Source organism: the organism of the source record quoted next, unplaced genomic scaffold (assembly GCF_019419815.1).
Source record: "Pyrus x bretschneideri cultivar Hongxiangsu unplaced genomic scaffold, Pyrus_bretschneideri_v1 Contig19, whole genome shotgun sequence".
Classification (NCBI taxonomy): Eukaryota; Viridiplantae; Streptophyta; class Magnoliopsida; order Rosales; family Rosaceae; genus Pyrus; species Pyrus x bretschneideri.
In genome coordinates, this window is record NW_025999490.1 from 2,599,932 (window position 1) to 2,627,153 (window position 27,222).

Genomic DNA, 27,222 nt, shown 5'->3' on the forward strand with positions numbered 1-27,222 from the left:
GCCTGCGTTTAGGATTCCGTCGAGGAGCGAGCGGTTTTATAGTGATATTTTTGGATCGGACGACGACGGACGCCAGCGGATGTCGAGAGAGCGGTCGAGGCCGAACTCGAAGACGAAGTCAAAGTCGAACTCGTCGTCGGTGCTGAGCTCGGAGGAGCTGAGTCCTCTCCGGCCGGTCATCGGCGATGACGTGGCATTCTCCTCCTTCGCTTCAAAGCTCAGGTAGTTTACTGTAGTTACTGTGCCTTTCGCGGTATGGCCAACTGTTTTTGCCGCTGTTATTTAGCTTGACGATTATACCCTTAACATTGCTTTATATTTGCGTTCATTCTGCCTTCAATTTGGTTATATTCGAAGGGTAAGGATTTGGAAGCCTTCTGAATTTTCTTTCCAAATTTTTTGAGTTTTTTCCCATAGTTTCCATTCTAATATTTTGAATTAAATCCTGTGTTTGGCCAAAACATTTGGAATTTAAATATTATTATATTTTTTTTCCAGAATCATTATTAGTCTTGTAATTTAATTTTTCCCTTGTTGATAAAAGTGCTTTAGTGGAAAGCGCTTGGACATCACTACTAATTGTTTTGTAAAAAGCACTTTGCTTACCCAAAAGGAAAATAATAAAGAGAGTATATTTTCGTGTTATATTTCCGTATTATTTGATCTATTAATCGATGTGTATTTACCGTGTTAATAAAATTTTACTAATTTTATCGCATTAGATATTAGTTATATGCATCATTTAGTATTCAGAAGTAGTACAATTACTCAGTCAAAAGATTAAGATTAGATTCATCTTTCAAAATTTTTAGCAATCCAATTATTAATGAGTTTCTCAACTCAACAAATTCTGGGTTGCCACAGACCACTAAATGTGCCATGTAGATGGAACTCATCAACCATGAAGCCAACCAAGGAACATCCAAAGAAACAAGGCACGTCAGCTCTGCGTTGCAATCCTCTTTCCTTCACTGAAAACCAAGTCCTGGAGAAATTATATGATGAAAAGTTCAGAAGCTCCAGTAATTTCGGATTCACAAGGAAGGTCTCGTCCCCAGAAACCATGAGTCCCGGACCCAGTTCGTGTCGAAGCGTCAAGCAATTTGCGGATGATCTGGAGCTCCTCTCACCATGTTCAGCAGTCTCTTCGCTCTGCCAAGAACATGAGATTAAATCCGGGATTTGGGATCGGGTTTTGCGAGAGAAAGAAGTGGGAGTATTGGAACAAGAAGAAAAGAAGAAGATAATAATGACGATGAAGTGATGAGCTCTTATGTGATTGAGATCAATTCTGATCAGCAAAGAGAAGAAGCAGTTGGTATTGAAGAAGCGATTGCATGGGCTAAAGAGAAGTTCCAAACACACAGTAATTCCGAGAAAGAAGGGACCAATCAGCAGTCTGTTGAAATGGATGAAGGTGATTTTTGTTAGTCTCTAAACTGAACCCGAAACCCTAAACCCTAAACCTGAAACTTTTATGCATGAGTAATAACTGTACTGTGGGCGTTTGATATGAATCATTTAGGTAGGCCTAATGTGGATGAGTACTCATATCACCAGCAAAGAGATGAACTACTACTTGAAACGACTCCATCTCCAGAGGTAAATTTTGAAGGCATGCAGCCCAAAATGTTCTACGTGTGTGTGTATGTGTGTGTATTATATATATCGTCATTTTCCGATATCGACTTGTTTGGCAGGAAGAAGAGGAAAGGACAGGGATAACTGAAGAGGAAAAGAAACCTTCAGAAAAAGATGTAAGCTTTCTCTTCTTGCATGCATAAATTTTGTACGAATAATTATAACAAAATAAGTTTGAGCAATGCTTTCTCTATATATATACAGATGGACTTGGAGCTCTTGGATGAAGACATAAGGTTATGGTCGGCTGGCAAGGAATCCAACATTCGTATGCTGCTTTCGACACTACACCATGTAAGTAAAAATCTTGAGGTTTACTTCGACGAATACTGCTTGGCTTCTTAGCGACAAAGATTTTATTTCTCCCTCCATGCAAATACGTAACTTATTGAAAGCACATAAGTTTTTTCATGCGATCGAATGTGATTGGTCTGCAAGGAGGATCAAGTTCGCATAATTAATGTTACATGGTTTGTTTTGGTTTTATGTGGTGTTGGCTGGTGATCAGATTGTATGGCCCAAGAGTGGATGGTATGCAGTTCCTTTGACAAGCCTAATAGAAAGTTCACAGGTGAAGAAAGCGTATCAGAAAGCAAGGCTGTGCCTCCATCCAGACAAACTGCAACAAAGAGGAGCAACACCTGCTCAAAAATATATTGCTGAAAGGGCCTTCGCCATCCTCCAGGTAAATAAATGTTTTTGTTATCTATGGGGAATTATTATTGACACTACAAAGGAAGTCGTCACACCTTCCTATGTACTTCATGAAAAGCAATAAAGTTCCATTGCATTCCAAATTACTAAACCTAATGATTAACAAAGAATTTAGGGCTTCTTTGGAAGTGTTTTTAAAATGATTGAAAACTCTTTAAGAGAAAATACTTTTAAGTTCCAAAAGTGCTTGAAGGGCTTCCTGGAAGAAGCACCAAGAAGCACTTTAAGTGTTTTTACAAGATTTACTTGTGTTTTTACTAAGGATTTGTTCCAAAAACATTTTCATCAAAAACAATTTCAATCATTTAAAAAACTTCCAAAAAGTTATGAATTAATTAACTCCAATCATTCTGACAAGTAATTAATGATGTGGAATTGTAGGATGCATGGGCCGTGTTTATCTCCCAAGATGTATTCAATATTTAGTGGATGTGTGAATTATTCTTGCCTTTTGAACTCATTTTTTGACTCCAAGGTTGCAAGTGAAGAATAAGCATATGAACAACTTTGTAAGATAGCTCGACTAGTATTCTTGTGGAAATATGTACATTAGTTTGCTCGATTAACTGTGCTTGGTTTTTTTATCTGTATATTTATTTTCGAGTGTTGAAACAAAATTTTTAGAATATAATTTTGAATCCTAAACAGTCCCCTTGTATCTGTATATTTTATTTTTGAGTGTAGAAACAAAACTTTTGGAATATAATTTTGAATCCTAAACGGCCCCTTTTGACTTTCATTCAAACTCCAGTCTGTAACGGAGGTTAAGACATGTTGAGAAAATCGCACTCCTATTCAATTTTCTTCAACAGCAGACGGACCATGTTTATAACTACACACGAATCCCCCTGTATGGAGGAATGAGCTATTTGACATGAGTACACCGCTACTAACGTATGCGCATGCATTGTGGTGGTTGGCCGGCGGGCATTTTACTCCGTTTGTGTAACACCATTTTCTCATAGCCTTAGGTGATGTCGTCATGTCCCTTTTCCCTTAATTTTCTACCTATTCTGCATGCCATTTTCGTTCGGTACTCTAAGAGGCAATGCAAACAGTACGAGCATCCTCCCAACAGCCGAAATCAGAGATGAAAGTCACTACTAGCTTCACTCTTGAAGCCTAGCGAATACGATCCAATTACATCAATTGACCAGAATCCGGCGGAGTTATGTGTGGTGTCTTCAATTACTCCAGAGTTTAATGTACACAATGAAGGATGTGTGTCAATTTTACTAAACGAAATGTAGTCTACGGGAAATTTTTTGGAAAAGAAAACGAAATGGTTGAAAGAATATGACGAAGAAAATGGACTCGTCCCTCGTATTACAGGGACAATGAAGTTCAATAACTGAACTTCAACACATTATTAAGTCAATATGGTGCAGATATTCTCCATCATTTGGTTCTTGTAATGACTACCTGGGTGAGATCTAGGAGTGCCCTCCTTGATTTTCTGACATTCTCGTCTTCGCTCTCGGGCAGAGATTCGATTGCTGCTGCAGCAAGGTTTGCATGTTTTGTGGCTAGCTCCCTTGTCATATAACAAGAATTGAATTGAAAACCAATAAACCAATAACAAGAATTGAATCTAATAAAACTGAGATGACTGCATTAAACTATTTATACTTGCTTAAATACCGTTTCTATTTTCTGTTTTTCACCTCTCGTTAATGAAATTTCATGAACAATATTCGTTAAGTGTTGGACATTTAATGAGAGGCGAAAAATATAAAACAGAAACATTTTTCAAAGCTGGATGGCAGAAACGGGTTTAGACGGGAGTTTTCTTTGGAACAATGCCAAAGTAGCCCAGACCGGCACTTAATGAAACAATGCAAACTTACGAGTTCAATATTTGCAGGGTTGTTATCAAGGCCCTGTTCAACAACTGTACGCAACTGAGGAAACTCTTCCATGGCAAACAATATTGGAGCAGTTATGATGCCCTACAAAACGATTATATGGTTCAAAAAATTATGACAATAACCGAAAAAGTAAGTGGGCTCTTAATCATGAAAGTTGAAAACATAGCAGCATGGGATTAGAATAGTTGAGGATTTCTCTCAACTTACTATGAATTGAAAAGTGAGACTTGGTTTCAACACGCTAAACAGAGAAATGCTGGCCATGAACTACATAATTTCTTAAGGTCAAGTATACCGTGCATTTTTTTCATAGCAAATGCAAGCAAGCTTGTTGAGCATGCCAATATGGAAAGAAACGAAAGAATGAAAATAAAAAAATGAACTGTGTTATAGGAAAATTAGAGCAACCAAAACCAACTTTGAGGCTGACAGACGCAGATAATACTCTCACTTTAAGCTACCAAACTCAGCCATGAGATGCACCTAGATCAGTAACGGACAAGAGAGACAAATCTCATGTGTTCAAACATAGAAATATCCCATTACCAACCAACACTTACATGGCGGATGTCAGATAAAGAGCCCTTTCCAAGTGAAGCTGATGTGCCCATAAAATCAAGAACGTCATCTATTAATTGAAATGCCAATCCCTGAGGGAAAAAAATTAGTCAGCTTGATACACATGCAAGCACATTGACTCATCAATCCTACATGCATGTAAAAAAACCATCAGAAAGTGTCCATTGTTTGAGCTCTAGCAGGAAAGTTATATAATTATTGTTATCATTATTTTTATTTCTCTATATGTGCTTCTGTTTGGAACCTGACCATTAAACTCATAAAAATATCTTAGAATTAAGCTTGCTCGTCAAGAATATTAGACAAAAGAATTTCAAGAGTTTACAAACCAGATTTTTTCCATACTCATAAGCCAACATAGCAACTTCGGTTGTATGCCCAGCAAGAATGGCAATTGCTTTGCAACTATTTGAAATCAATGATGCAGTCTTGTAATAAGTCTTTTGTATATAATATTCCATGCTGCAATGAATACCAAATTTTATCATAATTAGAATACCTTAAATCTTAAAGAAACCCTAATCAAGATATCAAATAACAAAAAAACTGTGCGCTTATTTACATAATATCAACAATGATTTGCTCACATACAACTAATTGAAGCTTTTGAAAATGGAAGATTTGAGTATTTTGAGTATGAGTTATGCATGCGTAATTTGTTTCTCACATTTCGTTGAAAGTTGTAACAACCCCCAACTTGTTTCTTCTATATATAATCCCCAATTCCCATCCCTACGTGGCATTATTAAAGAAATACTCTATGTAAAAAAAGAGATATAAAGACGAGCCCTATCATATACAAGACGAGACAAGCCAAATCCCAACCTAATAAATACTTTTATAACATAGTAGTTTACTAACTAAAACAAAAATGTACACATATGACAGAAGCAGCAGAGCAGTGTACCTACAACGTTGATCAGATGTGGTAGTCATTTGCATGGTTTCACCTGTCACAAGATGCTCAACAACTGTTGACAGTAATGATACAACCTACAAATGCACAAAAATGATGCAAAAATATGTTAAAAAAACTAAAGTGAAAGCACATCCTTCTGTCTGTGATACTTGGGAATATAACTATGAATAGGTATGGGATCCAGGTCCTGACTTGCTAAAATTTCAGGCAGATCACCTTCATACTTTACTGATGGATGATGATGGTGATGAATGATGATTTTCATGTTTGGTGATGAAAAAATTGATTCGGTAGTTTATCCACAAGAGTAAAAGTGCACAAGAAGGAAGGGGGAGGCAAAAATAAAATTAACTGACTTGCTTGACAAGATAAGGAGCTGGCACATTTGATTGAATAAAATCCATCTGGGGTTTTGCTCTCTTGTATTACTTGGTTGGCCTTAAGAATACTTTATTTTTGCTCCATCATCCTTCATAGTAGCATACATGACATGGAACATTGCAACGTGCTCAAAGTAATAAGTAGGTGCTTGGCAGTGGACCCAGAAGATAGTATGGACCCTGGTAATATACCATTGCAAAGTGAACCCCAAATCCCTGTCATGAAGAGACTTACAACACTCCCTCCCCAACCCCACCCCTCTGCAGCCTGACCCCACCAAAGAAACTTTCTAGTCAAGATGCATTAAATATAATTAACACACTTTTGATATGAGGATGAAATACAACTACTCTAATAGGGTCCCAGCACAGCATATCGAATATGTGGACTTTTGTGGCCAAGTCTCTCACATCCCTAATACTATAAACAAGATGAGCCAGAAAGCATGAAATATACTCCCACGTGCTATTTGCTCATCTCAGTACACTAGTGCATAATAATTCATTCGTACCTCTGTGTTTCTCAAGGAGGCAAGTGCGACACAGGCTCGGGAAAGCAGAAAATCCCCTGCTAAAACAGCTAACTGCATTCAATAATGGAAAGAAGAGTAACTATCATATCATATTTCATAACTCTGTATGTTCCCAATGCAGAATCATTAGTAATAACGGAAAGAAAAAATGGGAAAAATTGATATAATACGGCACTTCCATCTCACATTCTATTAAAATGTTCAATACTTGGCAAGAATTAATATCATTCAGCGGGAGGGGTATCAGCAGCAGCCATGTACGGTAACTATCCACATAGGGTGGAAAGTAATGAACAAATTATTTAGCCACCCTTCCCCAGTCCCTTTTAGGCATCAAAATAAGCTCTAATAGGAACATATCATGTTGTCCCGTGTTGCATAAAAATAGGGGTTAGTAGGAAATACACTGTTCCTTCATGTTCTAAGCCTTTATCGTATTAATTGTTTGATTTTCATCCAACGACTAGAACATGATACATGCCTTGTTTAAATACTTAATGTGATGCATATGGAAACTCTCTGAAACTCCAACAAACACATTCATCCCTATACTTTTGATTAAAATATAAATAACTTTTGAAAGGATAAGAAGAGAAGCGTCAAAATAAATTATATTCTTATAAGCAAAAAGGCAATTTGACCAATTTAAAGGAACCAAAAGCACACCTTATTTCCCATTATACAATTTAATGAACCAACACCACGCCTTGTGTCTGCATCATCCAATACATCATCATGTAGAAGGCTTGCCACCTGCCAAATGAAATAATTACGTTAGAAGCTTTTTTACGCTTCAAATCCTGAGAGAAATATCATATCCTCAATGTCAACAATTTACTCATGAAGCATTATAAGACATTTCATTCCTATCAAGTGTAACTAGATTCTTAATAGAAATTTACTGATAAGTACATGCTGTAGATAAGTTGCAGGGGTGGAAAGGTAAGATAATACATGTAATGCTTATGCCACAAATTTTGGAGGAAAAAGGAGTTATAATTCAAGCAAATGCACCTCAGAGAGAATTTTAAACAAGCCATTAAAAAACAGTTTTGGAACAACACAAATAAATTGGTCTAGGGAATCCTACAGGCAATGTATATTATTAGTACATTAGAAATGATATTTTTCCAATAATATGTAGCATACAATAAAATAAAGCGATAGCAACAAAATCATTAAGAATGATACAACTAACATGAATCATCTCTGTCACTTCTGCTATACATTGTTGCCTTGCGCGTAGCTCTGTTGACAAAGCCTCTTGCAGTTCCGTAGGAGGTTCAGGTACAGTGATATTCAAAGCGGTTGACATCAACAATAAGACCTGCATATAGAAATAATAGAATAAATCTACTGAGCAACTTTTAACCTTGACGACAATCATAATTCTTGAAAATACAAGGTTGGAATGACGAGTTACATATATATTCCACTGACTTCTCCAAACAGCATGATGTGCAAATATTGAATTTAGAGACGGAAGGCAAATTACTAAATGATATATACAAGAAAATATCCAGTATACAGCATCGTTGCGAAACAGAGAAAGTGAAATAATGAATTGGATTAGTACTAATATATTACCGTGGGACGAAACCTCTTTCCTTCCACTCCCATTTTAAAGAAGTACTCAGCAGCAGAGGCAAGCTTAGGGACCTGTGAATAGAAAACAAATCTGATCTATGATCATATGATATAACATTTGAATCTTACGAGACCATTAGGATCAAATCTCAGTTTCTAACATGTATGTCCTCAGAGTAATATCAATTAAATCCAACGAGACAGAAAATAGATATACCTCAGCAACTACCATTGCCCGCAACCTGTTTGCAATAATCGACAGCTCATCGGAAACAAGCGAGAATGGGTCAAGCGGTTCCTGCAAGGCAGTATGTAAGCACGTTATAGAGGTGGACAAACAAAATTATCTATTACAAAGAAAACTAAAGTCCCTAAGAGAAGGGTACATGAAATTTTGAGCCTTGACTACGACGACAAGTTAAACTTACTCCCATCTTTGCATTTGAGCCATAAGCAACAATAAACAACTCGTACATTTTGATCCAGAGGCTGATCTCACATAAACAAACTAAAAACAAACGAACGAACACTCGGGTATCTCGAAATTTTCGTGCTTTCATACATTTGGCATTGAAATATCAAATGAGCATGTGGGAAAACAAAAAAATAACCAAAAATGTGAATACCCAAAAACCTCACCTCAACCATGGAGCTGCTTTGATGGTGAATTTGGTGCCTGGAACCATAGAAAACCAGCGGCAATCCCCACGAAATAAATTCTCTGCAACCCATAATCTACCAACACACAACCAATCAAAACCCTGAAACATAACATAATACAAACACATTCACAAAACTTTCAATCTCTAAGAGATTTATAGAGCAAAATTACCTTCTGGGTCGAATCACTCAGCAATTGAGAGTAAGCGCTGGCGGCGACGAACTGTTGCGGGTCCCGGCGATGGGAAAGCAAACACCGACACAACCCATTGAAGCTGCTTCTTTGAATCCGAGAAAATCCCCGAGAAAATAACATACTTTTTCCTTTGCTTCTCTCTCAATAAAACTGATAGCGATTTAAAGGAACGAACTTTAACAGAGAGGGAGGGAGATTCAGAGTGGGTTTTGGGAGGTTGGGAGAGGAGGGTCAAAGTGGAAGAAGAAGAAGGAAATAAGAGGGGTTATGTGTAAGCGCCACAGCCATGTTCTCTCTCTCTAAAGAAGCAAGGAAAATGACGAAATGACGACGGCCAAACGCAGAGGCAGCCATGTACTAAAAACGCGCACTCTCGCTTTCTAATTGCCACTTGAGGGTTTGGTCATACATAATTGCTAAATAATTGAATATTTCTTTGGAGGTTTTAAGTGCTAATTCAGCAAAAATTGCAATTATTTTTAAAGGATTGTATCAGGGTTTAAGGAAAAGGGTTATAGAAGGGTTGTTTACATAAATAGCAACTAATGAAAATAACTTCAAAACGTTAAATTTTAACCAAGAGCATTTTAATAATTTTATTTAATGGTTAGGACAAAATTCTTTCATTTTCTTTTTTCCAATTATAGATTCTTCGTAAATCTCTTATATGGTTACGAATTCACACAAAGTTAAAGGTCATGAGTTCGTATCGACACCCTCTTTCTTGTAATACAAGAACCACACTTTGAAATTCAATGTTTAGGGAGATCAAGCTCTTCAAAAGTGGTGTTTTTCGGTTATTTTTGCCTATTTTTTACTAATATGACGTAATTGGATCTCAACCCAAGAGAGAAGTTTAATCCTCTCCTCATGGGTTTTCTTTCCATGTAGGTGCTTCCTCATAATTGATACTTTTAGATTTTATTCTAGAAATAGTGGCAATAGTGTTCAGTTATAAAAATAGTGACAATGTGTAGTTCTATAAATAGTGGCCAGTCCAATTCTATAAATAGTTGTAGTGGCAATGTTCAGTTCTAGAAATGATTGCAGTGGTGTGACATCCCACATCGCTCATGGGAGTGATCCTTATATGTATATTCCCATCCCTACCTAGCACGAGGCCTTTTGGGAGCTCACTGGCTTCGGGTTCCATGGGAACTCCGAAGTTAAGCGAGTAGCGCGCGAGAGCATTCTCAGGATGGGTGACCCATCGGGAAGTTCTCTTGTGAGTTTCCAGAAACAAAACCGTGAGGGCGTGGTCGGGGCCCAAAGCGGACAATATCGTGCTATGGTGGTGGAGCGGGCCCGGGAAGTGGTCCGTCCCGGGCGGGGATGTGACAATTTGGTATCAGAGCCTAACCATGGTCGCATGTGTGCCGATGAGGACGTCGGGCCCTTAAGGGGGATGGATTGTGACATCCCACATCGCTCATGGGAGTGATCCTTATATGCATATTCCCATCCCTACCTAGCACGAGGCCTTTTGGGAGCTCACTGGCTTCGGGTTTCATGAGAACTCCGAAGTTAAGCGAGTAGCGCGCGATAGCATTCCCAGGATGGGTGACCCATCGGGAAGTTCTCGTGTGAGTTCCCAGAAACAAAACCGTGAGGGCGTGGTCGAGGCCCAAAGCGGACAATATCGTGCTATGGTGGTAGAGTGGGCCCGGGAAGTGGTCCCGCCCGGGCCGAGATGTGACAAGTGGTAATGTTCAGTTCTAGAAATGGTTGTTGTGACAGTGTTCAGTTCTAGAAATGGTTGCAATGACAGTGTTCAGGTCAAGAAAATAGTTGGAGTGTTTAGTTCTATATTGGCAGTGTTTAGTTTTAGAAATAGTGACATTGTTTAGTTGTAGGAATAGCGAATTTGCTCACTTCTAGAAATAGTTACAGCAGTTTGGAGAAGCCCTTCTCATCGAAACTTTGTGTCATTTTCATTAAATGAAGTTATTACTATGACTCGTGATCGATTTCCATTACTCCGCAAAAGTCAATCGAAAAGTTCGATTTTCAATTACTAGCTACTCAAAACGTGTATAGCTTTTGGTTAGTTGCTACCAACTGCTAAGACTCGTGCGAAAAGAAATCAGATATTTTGAGGATTTTCAGTTTCTCGCTACTAAACCGTTGTACAATTTTCCACTTGTTACTATTGAATGCGCAGACTCATGACGATCCCAGTAAACATGAATAAAATTTTAGCAAATGCCTTCATTATAATAACAAGCGATGTCAAGAAGGGAGAATCAAACACATTATCTTAGGTGCATGATAACTGCTCTTAACCAAACGATTTACAGAAGAAACTATATATTTGAGATAACCTTGTACAATAAAATGTACAGAGTCGGAAACTTAATAGCAAACAAAGAAAGTGAGAGATTAAATTGGCAGTGCTCAGTGCTCATCCCCCACCCCCTAATTCCCTGAGCAGCTCCCTAAACTCCTCATCAGTGCTCTTAAGCATCAATGGCAAAGGCACTTCCACTCCCCTCTCCACAACCTCCATGTGGCTTGGCCTTATCCTCTTCTCCAAACTAAACGTAAAATGATGTGGAAACCCTTCAACTCCTCCAAACCTTTCCCCATCTCTACCGAAAAGTACTCGAATTTTGGCTTGAAGTTGTTCTTAATGCTGAAGGTCAGCAATCCAGGGCACCTCAGCACCATCCCCAGAGTCTCCTCCCTTAGGAATCCCAGACCCTCCAAGTACTCCAACTTGGGAACTAATGTCCTCTCCACATTGGAAACCAGCAGCACAGGGTCATGGTAGGGCAGGGCAATTAGGTCGTTGAACCGAAGTCTCTGGAGGTAAAGAAGTGCTGGTCTGAGCTGGTCTTTCCCACTTGAAGTAAGCAATCTAGTAGGAAGGAGCTAATCTTGAGTTGGATTGAAAAACTACCACGAGTGGATGAAAATCTAGAAGGAAACAATTCCCGCACATCATTTTGTCCCCAAGCACGCCCATGTTTATTTCTCAGTGTTTTAAAAGGCTCGCCTCGGGGCGCTAGGCGCCTGAGGTGGCGGTAGCTTGCAGCCTTGAAGGCTGGACGGGTAACTTGCCGCATTTGCTTGACATTTATTATCCCACTATCTTTTTTTTATTGACCTTTCTTTTTTTTTATATTATTTATTAGATAGATAGATAAGCATCTTTTTGTTTCTTTTTGTGTTTATTATTTATAGATAAGCATAATTTTATGGATATTCTCATAACATTCCAACAAAATTCAGCCTTTATTCCCTATAATTGCTACACTCAACATTTATTTCCTTTGAATTGCCTGTAAGTGCAAAATCTAGCCTTTATTTTCATTGAAATTCCCTATAATTGTGGCCACTTAGTCTTATTTAGTCTTATTTCTCTTGAAGTTCTCTATAATTGGTTACAATAAAATAAAATAATTACAACATTTTAAGACTATATGACATAGTTTCTAAGTAATGAAGAAGATGTTCTTATATTTGATTTAGTTATAATTATATTTGTTTTACAAGGTATTATATTTTATAAATATAATTATATATATAATATATAATAAAATCTTAGGTACCATGAGGCTTCGCCTCATGCCTCAAACCTCACGCCTAGACGGGACTATCCATAAGATGCCTCACCTTCGCCTTTTAATACATTGCTCTGGAAGAATCAAGAAGGGGCGTCCCTTTTCTTGGTTCCTGTAATGACTACCTGGGTGAGATCTATGAGTGCCGTCCTCGATTTTCTGACATTCTCGTCTTCGCTCTTGGGCAGAGATTTGATTGCTGCTGCGGCAAGGTTTGCATGTTTTGTGGCTAGTTCCCTTGTCTTATGTATCCCACGGCTCCTACCGAGGTAGTTGAGAGCCTGTAGAAATATACCATGAAAACCAATAATAATAATAATTGAATCTAATAAAACTGTGACAACTGCATTAAACTATTTATATTCACTTAAAAAAAAAAAAAAAAAAAAAAAAAAACTGTTTCTACTTTCTGTTGTTCACCTCTCATTGATGAAATTTCATGAACAATATTGGTTAGAGTCGGACATTTAGTGAGAGGCTAAACAGAGAAAACAGAAACATTTTCTAAAGATGACAGAAACATTTAGACGGGCATTTTCTTTGAAACAATGCCAAAGTGGCCCAGACCGGCACTTAATGAAACAATACATACTTACGAGTTCAATATTTGCAGGGTTGTTATCAAGGCCCTGTTCAACAACTGTACGCAACTGAGGAAACTCTTCCATGGCAAACAACATTGGAGCAGTTACAATGCCCTACAAAACGATTATATGGTTGCAAAAAATTATGACGAATGAGTCGAAAACATAGCGGCATGGGATTAGAATACTTGAGGATCTCTCTCAATTTACAATGAATTGAAATATCCCATTATCAATCAACACTTACATGGCGGATGTCAGATAAAGATGCCTTTCCAAGTGAAGCTGATGTGCCCGTAAAATCAAGGACATCATCTATTAATTGAAATGCCAATCCCTGAGAGAAAAAAATTAGTCAGCTTGATACACACGCATGCACATCGACCCATCAATCCATACATGCACGTAAAAAAACCATCAAAAAGTATCCATTGTTTGAGCTCTAGCAGGAAAGTCATATAATTATTGTTGTCATTATTTTTTCTTTCTCTATGTGCGCTTCTGTTTGGAACATGAATATTAAACATCTTAGAGTTCCAAGAATATTAGACAAAAGAATTCCAAGAGTTTACGAACCAGATTTTTTCCATAGTCATAAGCCAACGCAACAACTTCGGATTGATGCCCAGCTAGAACGGCAACTGATTTGCAACTATTTGAAATCAGTGATGCAGTCTTGTAATAAGTCTTTTGCATATAATATTCCATGCTACAATGAATACCAAATTTTCTCATAATTAGAAAAACTTAAATCTTAAGGAAACCCGAAACAAGACATCATAAGAAAAAAAAAATGCGTGTAAATACATAACATCAACAATGATTTTCCCACACTCCACTAATTGAAGCTTCTGAAAATGGAAGACTGAGAATTTCGAGTATGAGTTATGCATGCCTAGTTTGTTTCTCACACTTCCGTCTCCTTCACGACAGCACACTTCGTTGTAAGTTGTAAGGACATCTCAAACCGAAGGAGGATCAGAGGGCTTCCTTTAGCCCTATAGCCTTTTAAGAAATTAATATTTTAATAAACAGTGCTATGTCATATTTCTTACCATCTCCAACCGAGGGGCCAAAGGGTCATATAGCCCTATGACAAAAATCCATTTCCAACCGACGGTGCCAAAGGGTCATAGGCTAAACATAATTTATTATTTCAATTTAAAGACTACAACAACTTAAATTTAAAAATTATGTGAGAAATGGTGTATTAATGACTTAGGTATTTATAGGTAAAAATGGGAATTTTTAAATAATTTTTTTTGAAATTTTGCCTAGAAAAAAAAAATTTCAAATCCAACGGTCACCTGCCGTCATCTTGACTCCAGGTAGCCGTTGGGGTTCAAAAAATGGGCTGGTTGGCTGGCTCCTTTAGGCCAGCTGGTTGGCTGAATTTGGTGTTTTTGGTCGGTGGGGCTCACGAGCCCTCTGGCTTAGCCCTTAGTTGGAGACGGTTTTCATGTCATTTTGGGCTATTTTTAGCCCTATGGCTCTTTGGCCGGATCGGTTAGAGATGCCCTTAGGCCATCTCCAACCAAGGGCTGGCTAGATGACTCGTTTTAGCCATCTGGCCATCCAAGAAATTAATATTTTAATGAACAGTACGGGACCATATTTGCCTCCGTCTTCAACCAAGAGCCATAGGGCTTGTTTTAGTCTTGTCACAAAAAATCGTCTCCAACTGAGGACCAAAGGGCCATAGGGCCAAACATAATTTATTATTTAAAAACTACAACTTAAATTCAAATACAACGCCTAAGTGACGTCAGCTAGCCGTTGGATTTGAACTTTTCTTTTAATGTTGTTTCATGTTACTTAATTTAATTTAATGTTGTATAATGGCTTAGGAAGTTATAGGAAAAAATATATAATTTAAAAAAAATATGAAACAAATTTTGTGAAATAGAAGTTATAGGAAAAAAATAGAATTTAAAATAAAATGAAACAAATTTTGTAAAATAGAAGTTATAGGAAAAATTTTGTAAATAAAAAATAATAAAAAACTGTAAAAAAAAAAATAAATAAATCAAATGCAACGGCTAGCTGACGTCAGCTAGCCGTTGCATTTGAATTTTAGCTTAAGGATTCCTATCGGTTATAACCGACAAGAATATGAATTTTCTAGCCAGCCCTTTCAGATTCCGTGGGGCCCTCTCAGATTCCACGAGCCATCTGGTCTAGCCCTCGGTTGGAGACGGTTTTGCGGGCTATTTTCGAGCCTTTGGCCCTCTGACCCTCTGACCCTTCGGTTGGAGATGACCTAACTACCCCAACTTGTTTCTTCTCTATATAATCCGCTTCGCATCCCTATATAGCATTATTCAAGAAATACTTTTATGTTAAAAAGAGCTATAAAGATAAGCCTTACCATATACAAGCCAAGGCAAGACAAGCCAAATCCCAACCTAATAATGCCACGCCTATAGCTATTATTTTATAACATAAAGTAGTTTACTACGTCAAACAAAAAATGTACACATGACAGAAGCAGCAGAGCAGCGTACCTAAAGCGTTGATCAGATGTGGTAGTCATTTGCATGGTTTCACCTGTCACAAGATGCTCAACCACCCTTGACATTAATAATACAACCTACAAATGCACAAAAATGATACAAAAACATGTTAAAACAACTTGCGTGAACCCACATTCTACTGTTTGTGATACTTGGGATCACAGCTATGAATATGTATGGGAACCCTGTCCTGACTTGCTGAAATTTCGGGCAGATCACTTTTATACTTCACTGGTGGATGATAATTGTGATGATTGTCAGAGTGTAAGTGCACAAGAAGGAAGGGGGAGGCAAAAACAAAACTAACTCGCTTGATAAGATAAGGAGCTGGAAATTTTGATTGAATAAAATATATCCGGGGTTTTGCTCTCTCGTATTTGGTCTTAAGATACTTTATTTTTACTCCGTCATCCTTCATTGTAATTTGTAGCTTAAATGACATGGAACATTTAAATGTGCTAAAAGTAATAAGCCATTACAAAGCCCCAAATCCCTGTCATTAAGGGACTTAGAGCACTTCCAATGTACGAAGATCTCTTGGGCAATAGGAAATTTAATCCTTTTAAATGAATAGTAACTGCTCAAGTGCATCTTCATCCCTAAACTTAATAGCCCAAACAATTCATATTAAAATATTAGCATTTTTTTATTTTATAAAATAATAAAAGAGAATTTTATTTTTAATTTCGGATAATATTAATACAAGATTGGTTAAAACTATTCGAAAATATTGAAATGTAGTTTTTTTATAATTTCTATAATTCTTTAATAATTTAAATTGTGGATGACGTCATATAAGCAAGGTGTTGGGTTAGACAATTATTGCTTGACTCCTCCATCGGGTTTGACCTGGGTCCAATTGCCCGAGGGGGCTGCGGTGCTATTGCTCATCTCAGTACACTAGTGCATAATAATTCATCCGTACCTCTGTGCTTCTCAAGGAGGCAAGTGCGACACAGGCTCGGGAAAGCAGAAAATCCCCTGCTAAAACAGCCAACTGCATTCAACGATAGAAAGAAGAGTAACTATCATATAATACAAAACCCTTTCCTAACTCTGTATGTTCCCAGTGCAGAATCATTATAAATACCGGAAAGAAAACAAGGGAAAATATTGACCAATTTAAAGGAACCAAAAGCACACCTTATTTCCCATTTCACGATTTACTGAACCAACACCACGCCTTGTGTCTGCATCGTCCAATACATCATCGTGTAGAAGGCTTGCCACCTGATAGGCAATGAACGTTATTAGTACATTTGAAATGATATTTTTCTAATATTACGTAGTATATAATAAAATAAAGCGACAGCAACAAGATCATTAGCAAAGATATAACGAACATGAAACATCTCTGTGATTTCTGCTATACGTTGTTGCCTTGCGCGTAGATCTGTTGACAAAGCCTCTTGCAGCTCCGTAGGAGGTTCAGGTACAGTTATATGCATTGCGCGTAGCTCTGTTGACAAAGCCTCTTGCAGCTCCGTAGGAGGTTCAGGTACAGTGATATTCAACGCGGTTGACATCAGCAATAAGACCTGCATGTAGAATAAACCTATTGAGCAACTTTTAACCTTGACGACAATCACAAGAAAATACAAGGTTGGGATTAAATGTCCGTTTATATTACCGTGGAACGAAACCTCTTTCCTTCCACTCCCATTTTAAAGAAGTACTCGGCAGCGAAGCTAAGCTTAGGGACCTGGGAATAAAAAACAAATCTGATCTGTGATCATATGATATAACATTTGAATCTTACAGAACCATTAGGATTAAATCTCCGTTCTAACATGTACGTCCTTAGAGTAATGTCGATTAAATCCAAGAAGACAGAAAATACATATACCTCAGAAACTACCATCGCCCGCAACCTGTTAGCAATAATCGACAGCTCATCGGAAACAAGTGAGGATGGGTCAAGCGGTTCCTGCAAAGCAGTATGTAAGCACATTAGTAGAGGTGGACAAACAAAATTATATATTACAAAAGAAAACTGAAGTCCCTAAGAGAAGGGTACATGAAATATTGAGCCGTGACAATGACGACAAGTTAAACTTACTCCCATCTTCTCTCTCAATAGAACTGAGTGTAATTTAAAGAGAACAACTTTAAGAGAGAGAGAGAGAGATTCAGAGTGGGTTTTGGGGGGTTGGGAGAGGAGGGTCAATGTGGAAGAAAAAGAAGAAGAAGAAGAAGAACGAGTAAGAGAGGACAGAGTGTGGGGATTATGTATAAGCGCAGAGCCAGAGGCATGCAAAAAAGCGCGCATTTTCGCTTTCCAATTGCTACTCAACAAAAATAAGTGGTTAGATCATTTAATTCACACCGTCGCGAAGTAAGAAGATTAAAATACGGAAACGCAGTAGGTTGGACCTGCATGCCGTAACTGTTAGGATAATTCGCGACATGCTAAATTTGTGAACTCTAGATTGATTTTCGATCGACGACAATATTTTTACATTATTACTAATTATTACTAATTAGTATTATGGTCTAGTAGAATTCCTCTTCATTTGTAAGTAAGAGGTCTTAAATTCATTTTTCACCAAAAGCGAATTTGAACTACATTGTCGCTGATTCAATATGAAGCTAAGCCCACCTCTCCTCTTTAGTGTAGATAATATCACTTATTAAAAAAAAATATATATATATATATATATATATTTTACATTAAGAAAAGTTAGATTTTGGGCGAATCACACAATAAGCTAGTTACAACAATGTCGTATTAAATCTTCTTTTCCGTTAAGTGTTCCATAAATAAGTGACTTGTGTTTGGGGTTATTTCAGACATTTCAATACCTGACTTCCATTTAATGAGTTGCCTTTGACAAAAAATAAAATAAAATTATGGTTTCTAAAAGAATCCAAAATAGAGGTTGATCAACCACTCAGTATTACGGTCTGGTGGTATTCCTTTTCACTTGGAAGTGAAAGATCTTAGGTTCAAATCTCGTGAATGGTGAATTCAGTACAAAATTAGATTGCCCATTGTGAGGCATTTTTATGTTAAAATGTCCGAATTAATCCTAAACGCAAGTCATATGATTTATTTTGGATGAAAAAAACTTAACAGAATTAGCGTGAGATAATAAATCTTGAAATCGCAATGGCTTATGATGATGATGGTGCTAGGTACCGAGTACCAACTATTGAGCTTGTATTCAGCATACGCAATCGAATATTTTCGCGCGATTGCTAGCTACCGAACGTCTGCACAATTTTTCGATTTATTGCTACTCATTACTATGACTCATGACGGATTTCCGTTACTCCCTAAAAATCAATCAAATAGTTCAATTTTCAATTGTTAGCTACTCAAAAACGTGTATAGCTTTTGGTTAGTTGCTACCAACTACTAAGACTTGTGCGAAAAGAAATCAAATATTTTGAGGATTTCCAGTTTCTCACTACTAAGTGTTACAGAATTTTTGGGTAATTGTTATTGAATACTGAGACTCACAACGATCCTATTAAACATGTAGTAAAAATTTAGTGAGTACCTTCACTAAATTGACAAGCGATGTCAAGAAGGGAGAATCAAACACATTATCTCGGGTGCATGATAACTGCTCTTAACCAAACGATTTACAAGCTTAGAAGAAACTATATATATGAGATAACCTTGTACAACAAAATGTAGAGAGTCAGAAGAGTGCTCAATGCTCATCCTCCACCCCCTAATTCCCTGAGCAACTCCCTAAACTCCTCATCAGTGCTCTTAAGCATCAATGGCAAAGGCAATTCCACTCCCCTCTCCACAACTTCCATGTGCCTCGGCTTTATCCTCTTCTCCAAACTAAACGTAAAATACTGCGGAAACCCCTTCAATTCCTCCAACCCTTTTCCCATCTCCACCGAAAAGTAGTCGAATTTTGGCTTGAAGTTGTTCTCAATGCTGAAGGTCAGCAGTCCAGGGCACCTCAGCACCATCCCCAGAGTCTCCTCCCTTGGGAATCCCAAACCCTCCAAGTACTCCAGCTTGGGAATCAGTGTCCTCTCCACATTGGAAACCAGCAGCACAGGGTCATGGTAGGCTAGTGCATTTAGGTCTTTGAACCCAAGGCTCTGGAGGTAAAGAAGTGCTGGTTTGAGCTGGTCCTTCACACTTGAAGCAAGCAATCTGGGGCACTTGTTGATGACCCTTCTGAAGTAGCAATCCGGGACTTTTAGGTCTTGGGAGAGGAAGGCGAAAACTGGGTGGAGGTCGGCCTTGATGCTGGAGGTGAGGATGCTGGGGCACATCCCAAAGATCTTGGCCAGGTCCTTTTGGTGGATGCCTTTGGAGTGGAGGAAGGAGATTATGGAGTGGATGGAGTCGAGAGTCGCGGAGTGGAGATTAGGGTTTTGGGAGAGGGCTTTGCCTGCATCGACTCCCATGATTTCAAGGCAGAGGATCTTCTCTTTGAATTGGAGGGAGAGTTTGGTGTGGGTGGGTGTGTAGAGAGGATGCTTGTGGAGCAGGCTTTGGGTTTTGCAGCCAATTGGGTGTCCAAATCAGGAGAAGATGATGGATTGTTAGAAGAGAAGCAGAGAGATGACTGCAGAGCTGCAGCTGCTGAAACTGGCATGGTTTTTTGGAGAGAGCGAGAGAGAGAGGTTTTTCTCTGTTGGAATATCATCAGCGAATGTTTCTAATGGTATTGGCGGAGAAGGAGTCACAGCTGGCAGTTTGGTTGAACCTGATTGGTTGAGGTTGGATTTCAAAGATTTGTTTGGGGATTAAATCCAGACCAGACCACCATGGAAACAGAGTGAAAGTGAGCTATGGAGACGGATTTCAAACTACAACGGGTGGATGAAAATATAAAAGGAAAGAATTTCCGCACACCATTTTTTCAGAACCGGATCCCTTATGGACTTAAAGGAACTAAGCTCAATGATCAAATGATCCGGATCATTAAAATTTGATCAAACGGTTACAAACAGAAAACCCTCTAAAAATTATAATAATTATAACTGTTGGACAAAATTTCAATAGCCCGAATCATTTGATCCTTGAGCACAGTTCATTTGGATCCGGAGGGGATATTATTTCCCATACCTAGCCTCCCCTAATTATTGGTGGTGTTTGAGTTCAACATTTGCAAAGATAACAAAACGCTTCAAAACATCGAAATTGGGACAAACGTGGAATAAAATTTATTCATCGGTCGAGCAGAGGAAGGGTTCCCATCACTGCCCATAAGAAATCTCACTTCACAATATCACAGTTCACCATAATCCGCAGTCTTAAGACGTTATGACAACATTATTAGCAAAATGCAGGAAATTACAAATGTTCAAACATGTCCTATCCGATTGGTCCATCACATCACTGATTTCCTAAATAGTAGTAAACAAAAACCTTCAAAGGGAAGTACAGACAAGCAGTTAACTCCTGCATGAGAATGCATCTAAAATTTGTACCAAAAGAAAAACTCATCTAAAATTCCGGCGATTGTATAAATTACACCACCGTAAAGTGGGGGAATAGGAGGAGCGGCTCCAGTTGCAACTAGTGAAACTTTGCTCTCAATTTCCTTTCAACACTGAATGAGTTTTCTGATCCTGCGAAGAATGCATAAACAGATATATTAAAATACAAGGCGCCATAGAAAACGATTGTTACAGTTTATCTGGGCAGTTGGCACCAACATAACTGTAATAAAACTGTAATGGTTATCCTACTTAACAGTTAGCACCAACAGAAACTGAGTTTCCTAACCACCATATTCGCCCCCTCATGCGTGCCTATGTGTGCTGGTGCGTAGTTATAATCATTTCAGAAACTGTAACTTCTTGATGCAGTATTAGAGAAATATAAAACCAGGTGTTGATAATGAAATATGACTATGAATCCTTTCAAAGGTAGCAAAAGTGCTTCGTTCTAGTGAAACGTTTACCTTTAACTGGAAATACCTCCATTGTTCATCTCAATATTGCCCCTGGCTTCGACTTATAGAGTGGTCGTGAAGGAGTTTCTGGCTAGGGGTTTGGTGATCATCCTGCAGGTACAAATGCAATCAAAGCGTATAGCGCAGCGAGAAGATTTTGTTCAAATGATGAGGTTATTTTCATGCATTCAGCTGACTCATATGAAGCACTTGATTAGCATCAGAGGACGTACAACACCATGCATAAATGTAGGATCTAAAACACAAAAGAAATAGTGTAAAAGAAACTAACCTTGTATAAAGATGCCGCTGACTCGGACTGTAATGTCTGAATAGCATCCTGCCCCAGTGAACGCAGAGCATCAAGGGCATCTAAGGTTAGCTGCCAACCACAAAGTGCAACAGCATCAGCACTGGTACCAGAACCACAGCCACTACCGCCAGCAGCAGCAACATTCCCATTGACCCAGGGGCAGAATTGGTTGTGATGGCCAATTGGATCAAATTCCATAGGTTCTTCATAATTGCTTTCACCTTTTGGAGGTCCTGGATAACCATATAGAGTTAACAAAAAAAATAATAAGAGAACATATATGAATACAAATGAGTAGACCCTTCATTCTCCTTTACAGGTATAACCAAACACAAGTGTAGGAGTTGGTGGATGCAAACTATGCAGCAAAAGTGGGTTTTTTTTTTTTTTTTTTTTTGGGTAGGATGGAGTCATTCACAATATCACATTACAATCTTAAACTGCCGCCCGCAAATATGCCCTTAAAGTCCTAAATCATCATAATACTTAAAACTAAAAATAAGAACGAATAGAAGTCTGTATTCATATTTGTAAACGGTTTTGTTAGAGGAACAGGGAGGTAAGAAGTGGACAAATGTGCATAATCGCCCAAAATGGAAATTTTACCTAGCCCGTTGGCAACAGCATACTCTGATTCTTGGTACACACAATTGTTCGTAAATGAAGATTTGCCAGCATTTTTAACCTCCTTCTTGGTTGTTCTATAATTGGAGAAGACATTAGCATTACATGAAAGAGAAGGGCGGGCACTGTTCTCTAGCTTGAAGCTTTGACTAATCTTTTCACCACTTTCCACAGATTCAGCCTTAGTAGAACCATCAATCTTTGAGCCACTATCAGCCCTCCCCACAGATCGAGACAGCATCTCCTGGCTATCACCATGGGGATCTTCCCTATTTATTTCATCAGGGACAATTTCATCCATTAGTCCAGGATCTGGGGCAGATTCACCTGTCTGGCCCTGATTTTCAGCATCTTCTGTTCTAGGTTCCACATCGCCAACTACACTATCTGCTCTATGGACAGATACATCAGCACCATGAATCTCTGCTTCATGACTAGCACACATTCCGACACTTCCGCCACTAATCCCGAAACTAATACCATCCCTGGCCTGAGCAGTCACAGTTTCTGTGTTAAAAATTTCCTCCCCATCATTTGTACTACTAACACCCATTTCCCCAAGAACTGCATCAGCTACAGGTTGAAAACCAACGCTCTGCTGAGCTTGATTACTGTAATTCAATTCTGATGTATCATTCATGTCCAGATTTCCATATGTACTAGAAGTGGGGAAATGAACATCATCAACATCTCCTGGATAATTTTCAACACTTTCCATAGAGTCGTCATCTGTGCCATGACAAATTGTATCCATTGCAATGACTGAAGATGCACGTGCTGAATCGATATTTGAATGGATTCCAAATTGGTCGCTACCTTGCGGAAACGAAGCAACTCTATTAGCATCAGCATAAATATCAATACCCATTGAATGACTGGGACCAGCACCAGAGGAACAGTATGTATCGAACATATCTGAATCACGAGCACGTTTTGAAGGCCCAGCTGAGTATTGTCCGCCATCTGTAACTTCATCACCATCACGATCAATGACAGTTCCTTCAACACTATCAGTGTGCTGCGTCCTTAAATGAGGCCTATCAACAGAACTGCCTCCTATTTCCAAACTCCGCTTACGAGAACTGGGACCCCTTGATTCATATGAAGCTGCTCGATCACCAACCTCGCTGCCTGCAGGTTGCCCAATCATCAGATCCCTCCCCATATCTCCATCCTGAATGTTTTCAGACATTTCTGGTCTGCCAAACCGATTAAAAGTAAAACCCCCTCCCATTGTAAGATTCAAATCAACATCTGTTTTCCCCTCAGTTGTTGTTGCTACTTCATCACGGTCTTCAGTTTGGTCTTTCTCAGCATCATCAGCAGAAACCCAACCACTAATTCCACTGGCTGCACTTGCGCCACGTGTAAATCCCAATTTTTTGCTTGTGTCGGGAAGATCAATGTTATTGGGAGTAAATCGCGTAGGTCGAGGAATGGTTAAGAAATCCAATATTCTAACTGTAGCCCCACATAAGCTGCAATCTAGTAAAGGTGATCTGGGATCACGTCTAGATTCCTTAACCAACACTTTACTCTTTCCAGCATCTTTTCTAGCAGAAGCAGAGACTGCTTTCTTGCTTGGTCCAGGTTCTTGTGAAAGATGGACCTGGGCATACGTCGGCCCAAGAGAATATCCATTTCTAGCTGATTGAGCAGAATGTTCTTCACAGTCTTGCACATTTAAAAGCCATCTTGGTTCCCATCCACAAAGACTTATAAGCTTCTGAGCCTGATAATGGAAAGGTACTGGGTTAGAAGAACATATGCTTCAGTAATTTGACCAATACAACAAACCACCAACAGGGAGAAGTTTATAATTAACTCTTACACGAGAATATAAACAGATTGATCCATCTCGGGAGCTTTCCTGTTCTGGTATACTTTCTGGTTTAAAGTCTACTTCCCCTGCCATAAGAAAGCGATCAACCTGCGGACCCCGAGAAACCAACATTTGCTCAATTGCAGATGCAGCTACCTTAGGTAGAGAGTGGAATTGCAAAAGTCCATCACATCTATCCTTGTACCCCCCAATTAAAGCGGACTGAGGGGTAGGAGGGAATTGCACCAGGCTTTCGGGGCAGCTGTTTCCTCTCCAAGGACAAGCAACTTTGTGACCGGAATCCAGCTGCTTTACAAAGGCATCCCCCGCATTTTGAACTTCACATTAAAATGAAAAGGACAGAACAAAAAAAATTAAAAAGTAGGAATAGAAAAGCTTATGCAGATACCATAGAATTCTTAACACAATTTCTGATTATACAAAAAAGAGAAGAAATAGCGTATTCTAAAGCTGAAGGTTAGCATCATTGTACTTTAATTTATAAGAAACAAGAATTTATTAACAGGTTAAAAGTGATGTGCAGAGCAAGATGTGCAAGAAGTTCAGCAGGAAAATCCAACTAAAAGCACCGGCAAGACCACACTAAAACAAACAAACACTTAGCCCAAAACAGAAAACAATCCAGTTGGATCAATCCAAAGGGTGCATCCTTCAGATTTTTAGACTGGGTCACAAGGAAGCCTAACCAGAAGGAAGGAATATAACTCCGCCCACAGTTTGGACAACAGCTACTCATTTCAATTTTAATTTTGCAACTGAAACAAATATAGATGTAGTAGACTAAAAGACAACTTTCAACCAAATAATATAATGCCTTAATAACATAAGAAGTCACTCTAAGCCGACTGTAGCAATTTTTTGTACTTTTTTTAAAAGAATTTTTTGGGTATAATGAACATGCCAAAAGCGACACCGCAGCATTTTATATGTGAAATCAGAAATAAAACGTCTATCATGCACATGATATGTAGCTGAAAAGAATCAGAAGCTGTCCAGGAAAGTCTTCTCAGAAATATTTAGGGAGTTGCGATGTAATCCGCATAATAAAACAGAGGCTGTGTAAGTTTATAAATTATAAACATGTATTTTGAAAGACATTGTTTTAAACGTAAATCACTAGAAATCCCCTAAGACAGCTACAGCCAACCTTCATCAGGAGTCCAAGATGGCAACAAAGCAAAACCAAGGGATGCGCCGCATGATTCACATGCAATTTTATCAACATCAACATTCACCCAACCTCTCCGAGCACATGCCAGTGAACTGATGACCTGAAAGAAATGACATAAGCAAAAGTTAGATACTTGATACTGTCATAAGCCTATTGTAGGAAGGAAATGAAAGATTTGTGGCAGGAAGTTCAACTGCTTACAGTTGAACGTTTAAAAGTTGTCCAAGAATATCATATTTCACTTCTAAGGATAACATTTATGGGAATCGTAATGTATAAAAAAATTTAGCTGAAATTTACTAAACGATGAGCCCACAAATGGGTACTTCATTTATGTAACATAATACTATTTATTATGGACAGACAACTTAATTATACTATCTATATGTGTGTGTGTGTGTGTTCTAAATGACTTAAAATGGAAGTAAAGACTTCAGATTTGAAAGACTTAAGTTTATGGGTATATAGCAGCTAAAGTACAAACCTTGGGCTTCGAAAACCAATTTGACGGTTTAAAAGTAGCCAAGCGGCGCAGTAAGTCCCCTCTTTCCCAAGGTCTACAGGACAGTCTTGATGATCCGAAAACAGAGCTACCCCCACCACCTCCTCCAGCACTGGTGCTCAAAGAAGTCATCGGGGGTTGCGAACCAACACAAGATATAGATGCTCCTTTAGAGCCTTGTCCATGAATAGACCCATCCACACTGCCCACGTTTGCCGGAACAGTAGGCGATGATGCCCCCGCCGAACTAACAAACGCAAAGCAGACATATTTAGCCAAAATTGAACATTAATACACACAACAAAATCTAATTAACCAAAGTTTAATTCTTTACAGCAGGTTTAATCGAATTAAGCTGAAAATCATGCAACATTAGGAAATGAAGCTGAAGTTCCAGCACCCCACTATCCGAGCAACCAAGTTACCAAACAGAGGAACAAATCGACCAATTCGACACATAAATTAACCAAATCCTAACACTAACTGCAAAAATTGGAACACTACAGTCGCAGCTCGAACCAAACAGCAATCAAATGCAAAACCCTAATTGGATCAGCAGCAGAAATTGGAGGAAGACGAAGACCTCCGAGAAGCTTGACAAAGACGGAGGTTTAGAGAGAGAAGAGGAGAGGAGAGAGAGAGAGAGAATGGAAGGGGTACCTGGCAGCAGGAGCAGGATCAATGTTCCCTCCGGAGCTGATGACCTCCTCCCTCATAGCTTCGGTTGATTTTCCCCCACAATATTTTCTTTTTCGAAAGCAGAGAATACGAAAGAGTGCGTGCGTTTTTATAGCGAGTACCGAACGCGTGTGGTATGGCGCGTAAAGGGTTCTCTCACTCCTTTTCGGTGGAACTGTGGGTCGGTTCGATGGGCGGGCGGGGATGCTAGTGGTTCGGGTTTTGAATTTCATTGGAGTCAGGGCGTTGAGTTGGACCCACCCACTCCCTTGATGCTGAGAGAGGATTCTCCTGATCCTAATTCTTACCTTTCAGAAATCCTTCAATCATATCTGTTAATCGTATATTATGCGATCAGTTTTTATCAGATACCGTTTATATTCAATTTTAAATAAAATTTTTTTAATAATTTATGACCGCATGATGTACGATGAACAGATGTAATTGGAAGATCTCCAGAATCCTCACAAAGAGAATC

The 27,222-nt window shown here is 38.7% G+C and overlaps 4 protein-coding genes and 1 pseudogene across 5 annotated transcripts; 1 reads left to right on the forward strand and 4 right to left on the reverse strand.

Annotated features, from left to right (window-relative positions):
* Positions 1 to 1,120: 1,120 nt before the first annotated feature.
* Positions 1,121 to 3,002, forward strand: LOC125476298 (J domain-containing protein required for chloroplast accumulation response 1-like). The gene is made up of 6 exons (XM_048582165.1): positions 1,121 to 1,417; positions 1,526 to 1,602; positions 1,701 to 1,757; positions 1,846 to 1,935; positions 2,150 to 2,326; positions 2,737 to 3,002. Exons 1-6 carry the CDS (start codon positions 1,264 to 1,266, stop codon positions 2,779 to 2,781), a joined length of 600 nt encoding a protein of 199 aa, XP_048438122.1. The 5' UTR covers positions 1,121 to 1,263; the 3' UTR covers positions 2,782 to 3,002.
* Positions 3,003 to 3,504: 502 nt separating this feature from the next.
* On the reverse strand, positions 3,505 to 9,446 carry LOC125476297 (solanesyl diphosphate synthase 3, chloroplastic/mitochondrial-like). 2 transcript variants are annotated; one of them, XM_048582164.1, is made up of 12 exons: positions 9,054 to 9,446; positions 8,861 to 8,956; positions 8,439 to 8,519; positions 8,222 to 8,293; positions 7,833 to 7,961; positions 7,301 to 7,387; positions 6,614 to 6,685; positions 5,710 to 5,795; positions 5,132 to 5,264; positions 4,784 to 4,873; positions 4,163 to 4,304; positions 3,505 to 3,899 (listed from the first exon to the last, which is right to left on the reverse strand). In XM_048582164.1, the coding sequence occupies exons 1-12, from the start codon at positions 9,195 to 9,197 to the stop codon at positions 3,754 to 3,756; spliced, it is 1,278 nt and encodes a 425-aa protein (XP_048438121.1). In that variant the 5' UTR covers positions 9,198 to 9,446; the 3' UTR covers positions 3,505 to 3,753. The 2 variants fall into 2 exon arrangements, with proteins under 2 accessions (XP_048438121.1, XP_048438120.1); XM_048582163.1 differs by having other exon boundaries at positions 3,505 to 3,889; positions 4,203 to 4,304; positions 9,054 to 9,445.
* A 2,667-nt stretch (positions 9,447 to 12,113) lies between these two features.
* Positions 12,114 to 17,613, reverse strand: LOC125476499 (solanesyl diphosphate synthase 3, chloroplastic/mitochondrial-like). The gene is made up of 11 exons (XM_048582697.1): positions 17,584 to 17,613; positions 17,368 to 17,439; positions 17,210 to 17,275; positions 17,081 to 17,152; positions 16,881 to 16,967; positions 16,663 to 16,734; positions 15,729 to 15,814; positions 13,801 to 13,933; positions 13,472 to 13,561; positions 13,237 to 13,338; positions 12,114 to 12,921 (listed from the first exon to the last, which is right to left on the reverse strand). Exons 1-11 carry the CDS (start codon positions 17,596 to 17,598, stop codon positions 12,724 to 12,726), a joined length of 993 nt encoding a protein of 330 aa, XP_048438654.1. The 5' UTR covers positions 17,599 to 17,613; the 3' UTR covers positions 12,114 to 12,723.
* Positions 17,614 to 19,157: 1,544 nt separating this feature from the next.
* LOC125476448 lies at positions 19,158 to 20,308 on the reverse strand (annotated as a pseudogene).
* Positions 20,309 to 20,964: 656 nt separating this feature from the next.
* LOC103951312 lies at positions 20,965 to 26,876 on the reverse strand. Its single transcript, XM_048582166.1, has 8 exons — positions 26,727 to 26,876; positions 26,049 to 26,313; positions 25,541 to 25,664; positions 24,382 to 24,710; positions 22,533 to 24,282; positions 21,906 to 22,159; positions 21,623 to 21,724; positions 20,965 to 21,287 (listed from the first exon to the last, which is right to left on the reverse strand). Exons 1-7 carry the CDS (start codon positions 26,780 to 26,782, stop codon positions 21,653 to 21,655), a joined length of 2,850 nt encoding a protein of 949 aa, XP_048438123.1. The 5' UTR covers positions 26,783 to 26,876; the 3' UTR covers positions 20,965 to 21,287; positions 21,623 to 21,652.
* Between the last annotated feature and the right edge of the window lie 346 nt (positions 26,877 to 27,222).